Below are 17,134 nucleotides of genomic sequence, written 5' to 3' on the forward strand. Positions count from 1 at the left end.
GGGGGTCCCATAGGTCCGACCGCCAAAAAAGTTTTGGTTTTCTGAAATTCCCATATTTTAACGGTTTTTAGGTTTTTTTTCTAAGGCCCGCCCAAGTAATGCACTTTTGCCTAAATATTTTTTTCTCACTAATATTGAAAAAAAAGGTCAAAAATATCTCAACTTCAAGAGGCCATAGAAAGGAAATTCGAACTAACTTTGCAAAATCCTTTGGCTGTTTTGTTTATCCAGTGGTGTACTTTCATTCCACGTTGGAATTATTGAGGCTGATTTTTCTTGCTGCACAGTGTTATAGCGGTATTTCTTTTTTGAGGTGGAAATAATAATTACTGGTGTTATTGAACGTCCCAAAATCAGTTTTTGAATCTCTTTTAATTGGAATAACTAAAAAAAACTACTGTATTAATTTAAATTATCTTTTTTTTGATATACATATGGTTTACTTTTTTGTAAGGCTTATCACAAAAATGAGTTTTATAAAAAAAACATGACAAAATTAAAAATAAAATGATTTTTATTATTAAATCACGTCATTGACAACATAAAAAATAAGCTAATCACATAAAGGAGAAAACAAGCTTTCATTAGATCTATATATTTGCATTAAAACATTTACATTTTACTTATTTAAGTGAATAAAAGTGTATTACTATTGTTTATTTACCTCGTAATGTATACTGTGTAAGGTGTACTCTGAAAATGGTGTTCAGCCCCTCCTCTTCGGCAACACAGAAAGGAGAATTCTACTTCGTGAGGGTTATAATCCCTAAGTGCGGCCAAAGGCCGCCTACGCAGAAAGGTGTTCTCTGCAGAAGGTGTTCAGCCCCTCTTTTTTGGCAACACTGAAAGGAGAATTCTACTTTGCGAGGGTTATAATGCCTAAGTGCGGCCGAAGGCCGCCTACGCAGAAAGGTGTTCTCTGCAGAAGGTGTTCAGCCCCTCTTTTTTGGCAACACTGAAAGGAGAATTCTACTTTGCGAGGGTTATAATGCCTAAGTGCGGCCGAAGGCCGCCTACGCAGAAAGGTGTTCTCTGCAAAAGGTGTTCAGCCCCTCTTCTTTGGCAACACAGAAAGGAGAATTCTACTTACTGAGGATTATAATCCCTAAGTGCAACCGAAGGCCGCCTACGCAGAAAGGTGTTCTCTGCAGAAGGTGTTCAGCCCCTCTTTTTTGGCAACACTGAAAGGAGAATTCTACTTTGCGAGGGTTATAATGCCTAAGTGCGGCCGAAGGCCGCCTACGCAGAAAGGTGTTCTCTGCAAAAGGTGTTCAGCCCATCTTTTTTTGGCAACACAGGAAGGATAATTCTACTTTGTGAGGGTTATAATCCCTAAGTGCGGCCGAAGGCCGCCTACGCAGAAAGGTGTTCTCTGCAAAAGGTGTTCAGCCCATCTTTTTTTGGCAACACAGGAAGGATAATTCTACTTTGTGAGGGTTATAATCCCTAAGTGCGGCCGAAGGCCGCCTACGCAGAAAGGTGTTCTCTGCAAAAGGTGTTCAGCCCATCTTTTTTTGGCAACACAGGAAGGATAATTCTACTTTGTGAGGGTTATAATCCCTAAGTGCGGCCGAAGGCCGCCTACGCAGAAAGAAGTTCTGCGCAAAAATACTTCCGATTGTTCAAATAAGACATGTTGTATATCCAGGAAAAGCTCGATTTACACCCTTTTTTATGATTGTATTAACGTATAATGTTAATGAAGTGATTTTTAAAGAAAAAAATACATTTGTTATAAAGAAAAATTTTTTTTTATAAAAACTTGTTTTTCATAAATGTTTGCAATAAGGAATAACATTATTGTATGTAACTTTAAAATATCGTCAATGGTTTACGAGATATTTAAGTTTAAAAAGTAAATTTTTGTATTCTCATTTTCGTTGTTGGTGTTTCCGACAGGGTAGGAGTGTGATGTAATAAGGAACTATTTTCCGTCATCCCTTGTCAAATTTGGTTTGGAGACAAACCGGTTTCGGCGTTGTGCCATCTTCAGTGTCATTTTTCGTTCTGAATAGTTTCTGTTTGTCTGTCACTATTTATAGCCGTGTTAAATCGTCGTTGGTTCATAGTTAGGTACGTCTCAGCGGATTATATTCTTTCGTTCAACCAGTAGTTTCAGTTCTGTGTGTACATCCTCAGGTAGACATTTTTTTTACTTTTTGACCTTAAATAAAACTTAGATACGTTTTTTGTTTCCACCAAAAAAATATTATATATATATAATAAAGCAGAGGTTTTCCCAGTGCTACGCCACTGTAGTATTTCGCGTTTATTGTACATAAAAATTCATGCGTTCGCCTACGCGGTTTACAAAGAACTGTATTTTAACTTCTGTGTTTGTCTTTCAGTTACCAAACGAATATATGTATAGTATATGTACTATGGAAATATTCCGTTATATTATATAGCAATATACAGCGTGTTTAATAAATAGAAATGTTGTCGAACTGCTTGGCTGCTCTAACACCTCCCCTCCAAGTCATGAGACCACACTTGTTACATAGGTAAAACGCCAAGTGCNTTCTCCGCAATAGGTGTTCAGCCCCTCTTTTTCAGCAACACAGAAAGGAGAATTCTACTTCGTGAGGGTTATAATCCCTAAGTGCGGCCGAAGGCCGCCTACGCAGAAAGAAGTTCTGCGCAAAAATACTTCCGATTGTTCAAATAAGACATGTTGTATATCCAGGAAAAGCTCGATTTACACCCTTTTTTATGATTGTATTAACGTATAATGTTAATGAAGTGATTTTTAAAGAAAAAAATACATTTGTTATAAAGAAAAATTTTTTTTTATAAAAACTTGTTTTTCATAAATGTTTGCAATAAGGAATAACATTATTGTATGTAACTTTAAAATATCGTCAATGGTTTACGAGATATTTAAGTTTAAAAAGTAAATTTTTGTATTCTCATTTTCGTTGTTGGTGTTTCCGACAGGGTAGGAGTGTGATGTAATAAGGAACGATTTTCCGTCATCCCTTGTCAAATTTGGTTTGGAGACAAACCGGTTTCGGCGTTGTGCCATCTTCAGTGTCATTTTTCGTTCTGAATAGTTTCTGTTTGTCTGTCACTATTTATAGCCGTGTTAAATCGTCGTTGGTTCATAGTTAGGTACGTCTCAGCGGATTATATTCTTTCGTTCAACCAGTAGTTTCAGTTCTGTGTGTACATCCTCAGGTAGACATTTTTTTTACTTTTTGACCTTAAATAAAACTTAGATACGTTTTTTGTTTCCACCAAAAAAATTATAAGAAAATAAAGCAGAGGTTTTCCCAGTGCTACGCCACTGTAGTATTTCGCGTTTATTGTACATAAAAATTCATGCGTTCGCCTACGCGGTTTACAAAGAACTGTATTTTAACTTCTGTGTTTGTCTTTCAGTTACCAAACGAATATATGTATAGTATATGTACTATGGAAATATTCCGTTATATTATATAGCAATATACAGCGTGTTTAATAAATAGAAATGTTGTCGAACTGCTTGGCTGCTCTAACACCTCCCCTCCAAGTCATGAGACCACACTTGTTACATAGGTAAAACGCCAAGTGCTCCGATGCATTTATGATGCTTTTGGACGCTCAAACCTTTAGTCAAGACATCTGCCGGCATATCTTCACTTGGCATATAGTTCAGCGCAATCTTACCGCTTCGGTGACACTCTTTTACAAAATGATGGCGCACATCAATGTGTTTTGTGCGCGAACGATAACCCATGCACTGTATTAATTTGTGTGCGCTCTGGCTATCGTTGAAGAGTACAACTCTTTTGTTCGCCATACCCAAGTCTTTGAAAATTCCTTGTAGATAGCGCTTCTCTTGATGCTTCGGATAAGGCCATATATTCGGCCTCTGTGCTAGAGAGCGCGACAGTACGCTGATTACGCGCTTCCCAGCTGATTGCTGCACCGGCTAATATGAACGCATAACCGCTATAAGATCTTCTGTCTGTCCCCAGTCTGCGTCAACTACACCGTACATCTCTCTGCTGCTCTTCGTGAACAGTAATCCGAAGCCTTTGGTTCCGCTAAGGTATCGCAGTATGCGTTTCGCTGCTTTTCAGTGTTCCTCATCGTAATTTGAGTTAAATTTACTCATGAAGTTAACTGCGAATGCTATGTCAGGTCGTGTAGTTACCGAAAGGTACATCAGCGCCCCTATCAACTTTTGGTACGGATACTTCGCCATAACTTGCTCGTCAGCATTCTCGGGTTTTGCCAGTTTACAATCGCTTTCGATTGGAGTTCGTGCTGCCTTGCACTGACTCATATTGAAACGCTCCAAGATGGATTCTATATAGTTTTTCTGCGACAAAAATACACTGTGTGATTTTAAATATTGATGAAAATCGATACCAACGCAACGCTTAGCAGGTCCAATATCTTTCATCTCGAACGATTGTGTTAGCTGTTGCTTTGTGTCTTTTAGCCACTCGCTGTCATTGGATGCTAATAATACATCGTCTACGTAAACCGTAATTAGTAATAGCTTTCTGCCTTCTTGCCTGATGAATAAACAGGTATCTTGATTCGTCGCTTTTAACCCTATCGAATGCAAATTCTCAGTCAATTTGTTGTACCACATCAAACCGGATTGACGTAAGCCATATAACGCCTTCCTTAATAGGCACACTGGACTCGAAGTTTTCTGCAGCGCATTCAACCATTCTTCGGTCGTCTCTTTCACCCCTTTTTCGCTTAAGCTCTTCTGATCCATTCGCTCTCCGGATTTCAATTTCGTGAGTGTTTCCAAAAGCATTTCTGGGACTTCCATATAAACGCTCTCCTCCAATTCGCTGTTCAGATATGCGGTTACGACGTCCATTTGATGAATTTCCAAATCAAATTCTGCTGCCAACGCCGTCAACAAACGAATGGACATAGAACGGGCCACTGGCGGGTAGGTGTCCTTGAAGTCCTCCCCTTGTCGTTGTGCGTAGCCCTTCGCTACTAAGCGCGCTTTCTTCGTGCCGCTATCCTTGGTATGGAGCTCAAGACGATTGGCAACGACCTTTCTTTTACTAGGGCGTTCGACAATGTCCCACGTTTTGTTGCGAATCTGCGCTAAGTATTCCTTCTCTATAGCTACTTTCCAGTTTACAGCGTCACTCCTAATCATCGCTTCGCTCCAATTCAATGGGTCTTCCTCTGCGCAGAGGCAAACCATTTCGCATTCTTCGAAGATCACTTCTGCTGGACGACACTAGATTATACACCCTTTTAGGTCTACCTATCTGTCTCAAACGCAACAATTTCGGTCGACCTTTTCCACGCTTTTGACCTTTTACACGAGTTTCACTATCACTTTCAATATCTTTATTTTCTGAATTTTGATTGCTTTGTAATTCGCTTTCAACACCATTGTCTTCGTGAGGTTCATATATATCTTCATATTGATTGTCAAATCTGGGTTCATTTAAATTTCACGTCACGGCTTATTATTATTGTTTTCTTTTCTTTTGACCACAAGCGATACGCTTTCGATTCCGATGAGTAGCCTATCGCATGGCTCTGATCGCGAATCAAATTTACCTTTAGACTTTTCTTTATTTAAAATGTACGCTTTTCCACCGAACACTTTCATATGTACCACAGTCGGAGTTTTATTTGTCCCAATTTTGTATGGAACTTCACCGGTCGACTTTGTAGTGCACCTATTTCTTATATAGCAGGCAGTGTTGATTGCTTCCGCCCAAAACGACGGCGGCACTCCTGCTTGTTTCATTAAGCACCTGGCCATTTCGACGAGAGTATGATTTTTTCGCTCGGCCACCCCATTTTGCTGTGGGGTATGAGGCGTTGTGAGGCGGCGTTTGATGCCTTCTTCTTGCAAATATGAATCAAACTCACGGCTGCAATATTCGCGGCCATTGTCCGACTGTAAGGATTTAATTTAGCGACCAGTAAACGTTTCCGCCGCAGCTTTGAATTTTTTAAACACATCAAACACTTCAGATTTTCGTTTTATAAAATAGGCAGCACACCATCTGGACATGCCATCAATAAACGTAACGACATATTTTATACCACCGTTCGATTCACACCTCATCGGGCCACATACGTCAGTGTGCACAATTTCTAATAGTTCGCTTGTACGGTTGCCAATATGTTTAGGAAAAGCCGATCGCGTTTGCTTCTCGCTCACACATACTTCGCACTTCGACAGTTTTTCTTCAGTGTTAAATTTTAATCCGTAAACGTCACTGTTTCTGGCCATGTCTTTCAAGTCTCTTTCATTTAAATGCCCCATTCGGCAGTGCCTCAAATCTATGTCCTTTTTCGCATCAGATAAGAAAGCCTTATCGCTATTATTGTTGTCCATAAAATATAAATTTCCACTTCTTTTAGCCGTAAATGACACACTTCTATTCTTATCGATTACTAACGCATCGCTTTTACGGAAATGCACTTCGTATCCTTTATCGGTTATTTTCGATACCAAGAGTAAATTTGTTCGCAAGTCAGATACGTAAAGCACATCCCTAAGCGTGATTTCTTTTTCATCACCACTTCCGATGGTGTTTACTTTTACGTCACCAATAACGCCTATCATCGTTGAATTTTCGTTCGCTAGATTAAGCACTCGTTACATTTTGGATAGCTTCACAAAGTTGTTTTTGGCGGCACTCATGTGCGACGTGCACCCACTATCTAAGCACCATGCCTTGCTACCCTCCGGATACGAAAACACTGCTTCTGTAACATTTAGCGACGCGCTTTGTTTTTCATGGAATTTCTCCTCGTTTTTATTTGAACTTTTCTTTTGATAGTTTTTCGTTTTGCACTCTCTCGCGAAGTGTCCACTTTTTCCACATCTATAGCAAGTAAATTTGCCATTTTGGTTCTTCGAAAAACGGCTATCAACGTTGTTGTTGTTCCTGGAATGACTTTGCTTCTTTTGAGTGTTTTTTGCATACAACGCTTCACCGTCACATCTTTCTTCGTTAGCTTTTCGCGACTCGGACTCTTCCAAGATTTTAACACGGAGTATTTCGGGCTTCGGCAGTCCGTCGCGAGTTTCTAACGCACACCGAAATGTTTCGAAGGAGGCCGGCAAGCTGTACAAAAACAATATGGCCAGCAATTCGTCGCCCATTTCAACGCCGATTTATTTTAATTTAGCGACTGCGTCAAAAAATTCATTTAAGTGGTTTCTCACCACATCACTTTCCTTCATCCACGCGAGCGCCACTTTCTTTAAAAGAGTAGCCTTACGAGCGGGCCCTTTCGACCGTTAGGTGGTTTCCAACTTTATCCACATCTTTCGAGAATTTTCGCACTCCGCAATTAATCCCAATTCACTTGCGCTCATAGCGAGCATTATGTCCGCACATGCTTTTTGATCGTTCACTCCCCAGACTGTAGCATCTGCAGGTTCAGTAGGGCACTCTTTAGTACCATCGACGTATGACCACAAGTTGTTTTTTATGAGAATCGCCCGCATTTGTAACCGCCCAGTGTCATAATTTTCCGCGTTTAGCGGCTCGATTCGTACGACACTAGTCATTTTGCAAATTTTGCTATTTGTCTTTACCGAACGCGAGTTGAGTACAACTTTCCGATTTATTAGAGTTTTTCGCTCTTAAATCACACTTCCGCGAGGTTATGGACTGGGCCCATAACCTATAAGAAAATAAAGCAGAGGTTTTCCCAGTGCTACGCCACTGTAGTATTTCGCGTTTATTGTACAGAAAAATTCATGCGTTCGCCTACGCGGTTTACAAAGAATTGTATTTTAACTTCTGTGTTTGTCTTTCAGTTACCAAACGAATATATGTATAGTATATGTACAATGGAAATATTCCGTTACATTATATAGCAATATACAGCGTGTTTAATAAATAGAAATGTTGTCGAACTGCTTGGCTGCTCTAACAAAAAATTTGTTGTTGTAATCTCTATAAATTCCTCTATAGAGCCCAGTAGTTTTTTTTTTAGAAATGTACGTATACTGCACTTGTTCCTCCTTTTTTATGGTTGTATTTATATACAATGTTAATGAAGTGATTTTTAAAGAAAAAAATACATTTGTTATAAAGAAAAAAATTTTAATGAAGTAATTTTTAAAGAAAAAAATACATTTGTTATAAAGGTTTTCAAGGTTTTTCTTTCATTATCGTTTTGGGTTAACTTTCAAAGCATATTCAGGACTTCCAAAAGAAGTTGTAGTATAATTGGTTAATAAACAGATGAACCACCTCGTTCTACTTCAATACTACTAAAAGCTTGCGCACCTCTTCGATTTTTCTCAGAAGGAAATGCCCCAGCAATGACTTCAATTTGGAAAACTTAAAATACATTTGTTATAAAGAAAAAAATGTTAAGGAAGTAATTTTTAAAGAAAAAAATACATTTGTTATAAAGAAAAAAATTTGTTTATAAAAACTTTTTTTTCATAAATTTTTTCAATAATGAATATCTTTTATTACCTTTCTAACGACATAAAAATCTTTGAAATACCATCAATGGTTTACGAGATATTTAAGTTTAAAAAGTAAATTTTTTGACTTTTTGACCTTAAATAAAACTTACATTTTTGGTTTCCACCAAAAAAAATTTTGTTGTTGTAATCTCTTTAAATTCCTCTATAGAGCCCACTATTTTTTTTCTTCGAAATGTACGTATTCTGCACTTGTTCTAAAAGTTTAAAGAAAAGGCAGCAGTAAAGCTTAGTTCAGCACAATTATTTGTGTAAGAGGAAGATAAGTGCACGAACGCGCCCTCAATCAAAAGTTAATGCTTTCAAGGTTTTTCTTTCATTATCGTTTTGGGTTAACTTTCAAAGCATATTCAGGACTTCCAAAAGAAGCTGTAGTATAATTGGTTAATAAACAGAAGAACCACCTCGTTCAACTTCAATACTCCTAAAAGCTTGCGCACCTCTTCGATTTTTCTCAGAAGGAAATGCCACAGCAATGACCTCAATTTGGAAAACTTGGTGTGTCGGTAGTTTTAAAAGAGGTGCTTCAGTTGATAAAGGAAAAAATTTGCAATCAGTGTTCGCTTTTGTTTCGCCAAAAGGGCGTACTCCACAGGAACTAAAATTTCAAGTTATTGTTTTGTTATTTTCACTATATTCTGTAAAAGCAAACTGCATTGCAAAATGTTAATATCGTTCAAATTATTAAAAAGTAAAATATATGACATACTTTTAAATTTTCGCTCCTAAATACGCTCCAAATACCTTCCCAGCAACCACAAAATTGTATTTGTTTCCTTACATTTTGGCGGCTAGACACTAATTTTAAACAATTTTTTATTAATTTCATGCAGTTTTAACGTCGGGAATACAAAACACAAGCTCGAAAGGCAGGTTTGCATGGTCGGCGAAAATCCTCCGGCTGAACCCTCCACGAGGGTACCGACTGGTAATGGGCACTACAATTTAGGTTCTGGACGATGTCAGAATGGTGTCTAGCTAAGACAGAAATCAGTGCTATGTGCTTAAGCTCTTCAATAGCTTAGTTATATGGAAATGGTTTTTGATCGTGGCCTAGGGAGGTAAGGGAGGATCAAACCTCTTTAAAAAAGCTCTGGGTTGGAACAAGCTTAAGCTCTTCAATAGCTTAGTTATATGGAAATGGTTTTTGATCGTGGCCTAGGGAGGTAAGGGAGGATCAAACCTCTTTAAAAAAGCTCTGGGTTGGAACAAGGTGTTAGACGACCCGTGCTGATGGTCAGCCTGGCTGGGGACCCAGATTGACAAAATAGCCCAGTCTCGAACGGAGTGCCCCGGATACCTGGCGATCTCCGGTTCTATCAAGCCTTACCTGCGCACCCGGACCTCCATTGTCCGACACTCGTGGGACGAAAATTATGAGTTCAAATTTCAACATAAAATCTACCAAGGAGGACGGCCCTCCAAAAAACCGACAGGGGTGGCTCCGGTTAATGCTACAGCCTCGAGCAGGGCATTGGTCAGACCGCCAGTTACAGGAGTTAGAGGGGGCTTAAGCGGTAGGGCTGGTCCTGGTACGAGTACCATAGGAGGCAGAGGGGGGAGAGGAGGCTTGGGCAAACCGGTCTCCAATCGATTCACGGCTGGAGCTGCAGCGTCAGCTCCGCCTAGGGAAGTCAGGCCCCAAAGCACACACACCTTAACCCAAGGGCGGGGTGCGGCACCTGCTTCAAGAATAACCCGGCAGTATGCTGCTGACATTCCAAGCAGCTCAAGGAAAGCTGCAAACACCGGCCTTGGGGGGTCGGCTAAACATGCCCGCCCCTCGAAGCAGGCATATTACGACAAAAAGTCGGCCATGAGGGTTGTGCCAACTCACAATTGGAGGGTAGGGAAGATTGAGGAGTCGGTAGAGAATAGAAGGCAGGTGTTGCTGATCCTCAATGCCGAATCGCTAGCCCCACTGGTGCAAAAAGATTGGGGGGTGAGATTCGGGTTTGCTGACGCAACCATTCGAATCTACCGCGGCGACGAGCCGAGCTTCGATCTGAGTGAGGAGAGCGACAAGTCCGGCCTGCGCAGCGGTGGTGAAGAAGGGTTGCCCCCAATGCTCACCCGACTCGGAGAGGCTATCCGGTTTGGGGACATTATTTTATGAAGGAGACCTCCTCGACGATGACACCGAGGGTGAGGAGATCGAAGAGGCGGACGTGGATGTCACGATGCTGGAGGTAAAGCGGACAGATTCTGATGAAGCTGATCCAGATCAACCTCCACCACTCTAAAAACGTGTCTGCGAACCTTGAAATCCGCCTGGCTGCCGGTGGACTCATCCAGGAACCGTGGATACAAGGCAATAAAATCTGCGGGCTTGGGATGAAGGGCTTTAAGCTCCTGCGACGCAAATGCCCACAACTTGATGTGGGGGAGTACGGACACGAATGCTAGAGGCGAGTCGTTACTAGCCTTCATTCTAGGAAACAAACTTAGTGTCTTGAATTTAGGCTCAGAGCCGACCTTTATAAAAAAGAGTAGAGAGAGTTTTGGATATAACCATGACTTCAGACATGTGTTCCCATAAAATCAAGAGATGGAGAGTACAGAATGAAAAATCTTATTCTGACAATCGATATATTGAACTCGAAATAGATATTAAGACCCCCAAGTAAGGGAGTTCAGAAATGTTAGAAATACCGACTGGGGGGTTTACAACAATAAATTAAGCACTTTACTGCCAAAGAAAAGAGAAGACAAAGGTGGAGCTGGACGCATTGGTTAATCAGGTTACTAAACCCCTGAATAGTTCTTTTTTAGCCGGATGTCCGGTTGTTCGATACAGGGGAAAAACCAAACTACCTTGGTGGTCGAAACAATTATCCCCGTTACGTGAATCCAATAGGACAATGTTCAACAAGGCCAAAGCCATGAGAGCAACAGACGACTGGAAAGCCTATAAAGCTGATCTGAAAATATACAAAAAAGCCGTTAGAACTGCGAAACGTAAATCCTGGCAAAGTTACTGCAAGGGAATTGAGGAAACCACGAAAGCGGCCAGATTAAGAAGAATTCTCGCAAAGTCACCATGCAACCTCGACTACCTCAAGGGTCAAGGGGACTCATGGACTACGACGAGCGAGGAATCTTTAGGTCTCCTCCTGGACACACTAGACCCCGAATTTTCGTAAATCGGAATTCGTAGCTCCGCTACGAAAAACAAAAAATCGACAAGCTGCAACCCTTGTTGTTGTTTTTCGAAGTCAGCTGTATGAACGAAAACAAAGTAGAAAATAATTAAAAAACACTCATCAAGTGGGGATTTGCCGTAAAGGCAACATAGGCAGGTGCCTAGGGCGGCAAAATTTGGTTTGAAAAAAAATCTTTTTTTTTTTTGTCTGGGAGGTTACCACAATTCGACCACACTGCCAAAAACGAGCGTACACAGGTGATTCGAGAATATTATTGAATCCTGGCAGTTTTCAATAAGTATTGCGGAAATTCTGGTTTGATTTCTGGTTGAACGCAATGAAAGTGAAAGTACATACCACCCATTGCAACAGCGCCACCGCCACCGTCACCATCACCGTCAACGATGGTTATGCGTCAAGTTACACAAAATTCGTTTGACATTGCGCCCGAAAAATCATTAACTCGTTGATACTCTTTGCAAAATTTGCATTTTACTTTTTCACTTCTTCTATTAAGCTTTCCTCCATTATTTTTTACATTTCGTTTTTCCATAAATATTAAAATTTTCACAAACTGGAAAAATTTACGTTCAAACATGTAAACAAAACAATGAATATTATCTTTGTAAGCTTTTGATCGAGTTTTTGTTATATGTTGGTATTGTTGTAGGCTGATCGATCTACTTCTCCATGTGCAAGAAAAATACTTTTTTCTCCACTTCTTTGCCCAACGTTTCGCTAACTACCTTAGCATCATCAGGGGCGATTCTTTATTATAAATATCAACAAAAAACAGAGGAAAACAAGATTATTTAAATAGAAATTATGAGTTTTTTGTACAAATAAAAGTTTGTTTTCCTCTGTTTTTTGTTGATATTTATAATAAAGAATCGCCCCTGATGATGCTAAGGTAGTTAGCGAAACGTTGGGCAAAGAAGTGGAGAAAAAAGTATTTTTCTTGCACATGGAGAAGTAGATCGACCAGCCTACAACAATACCAACATATAACAAAAACTCGATCAAAAGCTTACAAAGATAATATAAAAATCGGAAGGCCTGCCGAGATTCTCTCTTTTATTTATATCAACAACACACGAAACATGAAGAATTTCTACAAGCATATGAAATACAAACACGGGGAACATACATGCACAACCCTTAAACACTTCAGTAAATTAAAGGCAAAACTAGCAAAACAAACAACGCAACTAGACTTTCTATTAGAATGTAGACGTTTCGATCTGATACCCTGTTACCTTTCGAATGCAGTAAAACACATAAATATAAACACAACGTCCCACAAAGTAAAAACACAAACAGAAAAAACAAAACTACTGTTTTTAAAGAAAATCTTAAATTTGGAAATAACACAAACAAATATGAACATAAAAACAACCAAAGATTACATTTTTCACGCACACCAGCAACTGAAGCATAGCATAAGTGAATCAGAACTAAAATCCTTTATCTGCAAACAGAACTGCATCAGCCAGAAAATAACAGAAGAACGCGAATCAATACACAACTCCAAACTAAAAAAGCTAAAACAACAGCAACTACGAAAATTGGGAATCCACCTAAACAACGATTGGTTCGTCAACAAAACGAATATAGAATTCCCCGATGAAAGTAAATGGTTGCTTTCCCTGGGCAAAAAATTTGCATTACCCATAACGCAGACTAGTCTCAAACCGGTCCAAATCATAGCAGAAATGGAACAGTTAATACAGCACATAGAAGACAACAGAACCAAGGAAACAGCGAGATGCAAATTGAGTAACCGAATAATTCAATTTAAAAGGAACATTAAACACAACTCAGCGGAGAAGTTCATATTAGAGACTTTTAATAGAACCAAAATTTTTTTAAAACAACACAAAGATGAAATTATTGTTACTGATGCGGATAAAGGAAACAAAACTGTGGTATTATATAAAGCGGACTACACGGAAAAAATGAGAAAACTACTGGAAGACAAAAACACTTACAAAACAATAAGAAATGACCCGACAACTACACTACAAAGAAAAAACAATACCATAATAGATGACTTGTACAAAAACAAAATTATTGACAGAAGCGAAAAACAACAGCTCACATGCACAGCAGCAACTGCACCTAGACTCTATGGGTTGCCAAAGATTCACAAACCGGGCTTGCCTTTACGGCCAATCTCCTCATCTGTCAATGTCCCGTGCTATGGTTTATCTAAGCATGTAGGCAAAATTCTTAGAAAGTTTACCTCAGAGGAATACAACATAAAAAATGCGTTTCAATTAAAAGAAAGGCTAGAAAACATCCAAATACAAGAAGAAGATTTGTTGGTGTCATTCGATGTGATCTCCTTATTCACCAACATACCGACACATCTAGCTATGAAAATTATCATGAACAAGTGGGATAAAATTCAACATTACACAAAAATACCCAAAAATAAATTTCAAAATATCATGAATTTCTGTTTGAAGGATAACAACTACTTCACCTGCAATGGAGGTTTCTACGCTCAAACCTTTGGGATGCCAATGGGTAACCCTCTTTCACCCACTATAGCTGACGTAGTAATGGACGACCTATTGGATAACACTATTTTGGACCTGAAGGAAAATTTTAATATTGACATCAAATTCATTGTTAAATACGTAGACGATATTTTTGCTATAGTAAAACAAAAGGACGCGGACATTATTCTCAGAACACTTAACAAATATCATCCAAAGCTGCAATTTACAATGGAATCAGAAGAAAACCTCTGTTTACCATTCTTAGATGTCATGATCCACCGAAAAAATGATTCTATTGCACTTAACTGGTACGCAAAACCCACTTCCTCTGGGCGCCTAATAAATTATCTGTCATCGCAACCCTTTAAGTATAAGATTAACACAGCCAAAAATTTAATACACAAAATATTTACAATAAGCCACCAACAATTCAAGGAGACGAACATATGCAAAATAAAGAAAATTCTAGCAAGCAATAACTACCCAAACCGTCTAATACAAAGCCTAATCGAACATAAAGTAACAGAAATAAACAATAATCAAAACAAAACGCCAACCACAAAAGCAACAGACGGAACAAAGCGATATCACAGTGTGACGTACATTCCTAAGTTCTACCAACAACTTGACCACGAAATAAACACCAACAACCCTAATATAAGATTAGCATACCGAACCAACTACACACTATCTTCGATATTCACACAAACAAAAACACCGATCAAGCCCCACCAACAAAACAACGTGGTGTATGAAATCACATGTAAAGGCAGCGAAAACGAAAACTGCAACAAAGTTTACATAGGGACAACTAAGCGAGCATTAGGCGTTCGCCTTTCCGAGCACGAAGCCGACATAAACAAAAAGAAGAACAGCACAGCATTAGCACAACACGTACTTACCAGTGGCCATACGGCTGATCTAGCTAACGTTAAAATATTGGACAAGGAGAAGAGGGAACGGGCAAGATACACAATAGAGAGTTTACGTATACTACAGAAAAGGGAAAAAACAATCAACAAGAAGGAGGACACGGACGATATCGCGGCTGCTTACATGTTATGTTTGTAGCGAATAGTTTAGTTTAGTTTGACGAAATTACCACGGATGGATGGTAGCAATACTTTATGTTTTTCAATGTATTTAACGTTTTTTTGTGTTTTTTATATGTTTTATATGTTTTTCAATGTTTTTACATGTATGTGCATTGATGTGAAACCAACTTAACCTAAGTTTACATGTAAGTCATGCGGTAAAAAATAAGTTTAAAAACCTGTGATTGTGTTATTTTTGTTTACCAATCTTTAATTTTTATTTGTACAAAAAACTCATAATTTCTATTTAAATAATCTTGTTTTGCTCTGTTTTTTGTTGATATTTATAATAAAGAATCGCCCCTGATGATGCTAAGGTAGTTAGCTAAACGTTGGGCAAAGAATTGGAGAAAAAAGTATTTTTCTTGCACATGGAGAAGTAGATCGATCAGCCTACAACAATACCAACAAAACAATGAATAGTTGTCATTTGACGCAATAGCATAAGCAGAATTGAGAGTTGAGCTAATTTGTGCGGCACCGTCACCGTCAACTGGTTCATGTAACTTACATCATACAAATACACCGAATCAGCTTTTTTGACGGTGACGGCGACGCAATGCACTTATATACTTTCGCTTTAAGTATTGCGGTTTTGGTCGTGCATAATCAGTCTATGTATCGTATCCCATATATTTTGTGCGTTGTTGACAAATCTTTTGAATGTCCAATATTTTCACGATTATACCGCTGGATCAACGTTAGAGCTGATTGAAACTCATTCGTTTCTAACCTCTGGAGCATTTTGGTGCAAAACATTGTGGTTCACAGTTACGTAGTAGAGAAAGGATGGCCTACAGACCGTTTACCCTAAAGTTGACAAGGCATTGCGAATGTTTGTTTGCATTCCCATTTCAAATTGCATCATTTTCCATTTTTAAACGCGTCAAGAACTATTATCGATCTTTATTGGGAGACGAAAAATTTAATGCTCTTGCAATGTTAACAATAGAATCAGAATTGTTTCTGTTCATGGATTGTGAATAAATCATCCGCGAATGCGCGGCTGAAAAATCCAGACGCAAAGCACTGTGAATGGAATGTGTTCATTATGAATTTTTCAGGAGTACCTAAGTTGTGATAATTTTCATTATTATATGTAATTCTTCCTGTAATTCATGAAATATAAATTGAACTATAATTCAAATACCACGAAATACAATTATCAAACTGGGATAAATGTACCTCATTTAGAACGAGTACGAGTTATGGAACGATATTTTACATTTCTGTAGAAAGAAAAGAATTGAGCCGATTTCTGTTTGAAATATGACTATACATTAGCACTTTTTAATAATATAATAATATTTAAAAATACTAATTTAGTATTTTTGAGATTATAACTTATCAAACTTAACTTATCAAGCAAATACCACTTTTTCATCTTAAATTGTAATAAAAGTATAATAATAACATAAATTTGAATATTCCTATTTACTGCTAATCGTTTCAAAACAGGTAATTTTACCTCAAAATTTTTTTCTTATCGGAAAAAGGGCGGCAAGTTCTGAATTGTCTAGGGGTGACAAATATTCAAATCCGCCAGTGCGTGTATGTATATTAAAGTTTTTCGATTCGGGTCATGCGTTTAGACACAACAACCCAAAATCATTGGATAAATCACTAAACCGTACCCAAGTTTCTTGATAAGAGGCAACCAATATTCTTTTTGTTCGTTCATATAAAGCAGTGGATAAAAATATACGTATATGCGAAAGGCAAATTTATCTGTTTTAAAGAGATCCACTAATATTTCCTCCAAATACACAACGACTTACATCTTTTAGCTTAGTTTTTATCTCGCTTCCGACACAGAAATGTTTTCGTACAAAATTACGCAAAAAAGGTGTCAATTTCTTACTCGCTCGTTTTTAGGCATGCCATACTTACGAATTTCGAAAGTTCGAAAATACGATTCGGATTGCAGCATACCATTTCTACGATTCGTAGCAA

The 17,134-nt window shown here is 38.6% G+C and overlaps 1 protein-coding gene across 1 annotated transcript; it reads left to right on the forward strand.

Annotated features, from left to right (window-relative positions):
- The first annotated feature begins 12,480 nt into the window (after positions 1-12,480).
- Positions 12,481-16,511, forward strand: LOC108371990 (uncharacterized). Its single transcript, XM_017627619.1, has 2 exons — positions 12,481-15,327; positions 15,477-16,511. The coding sequence occupies exon 1, from the start codon at positions 12,684-12,686 to the stop codon at positions 15,156-15,158; it is 2,475 nt and encodes an 824-aa protein (XP_017483108.1). The 5' UTR covers positions 12,481-12,683; the 3' UTR covers positions 15,159-15,327; positions 15,477-16,511.
- The last annotated feature ends 623 nt before the right edge of the window (positions 16,512-17,134 follow it).

Source organism: Rhagoletis zephyria, unplaced genomic scaffold (assembly GCF_001687245.7).
Source record: "Rhagoletis zephyria isolate East Lansing unplaced genomic scaffold, Rhagoletis_zephyria_1.1 Rzeph_scaffold_05350, whole genome shotgun sequence".
NCBI lineage: Eukaryota > Metazoa > Arthropoda > Insecta > Diptera > Tephritidae > Rhagoletis > Rhagoletis zephyria.

Coding starts and splice junctions, on each gene's coding strand:
- LOC108371990 (XM_017627619.1), top strand. CDS start 12,684: ATGAAGAATTTCTACAAGCATATGAAATACAAACACGGGGAACATACA.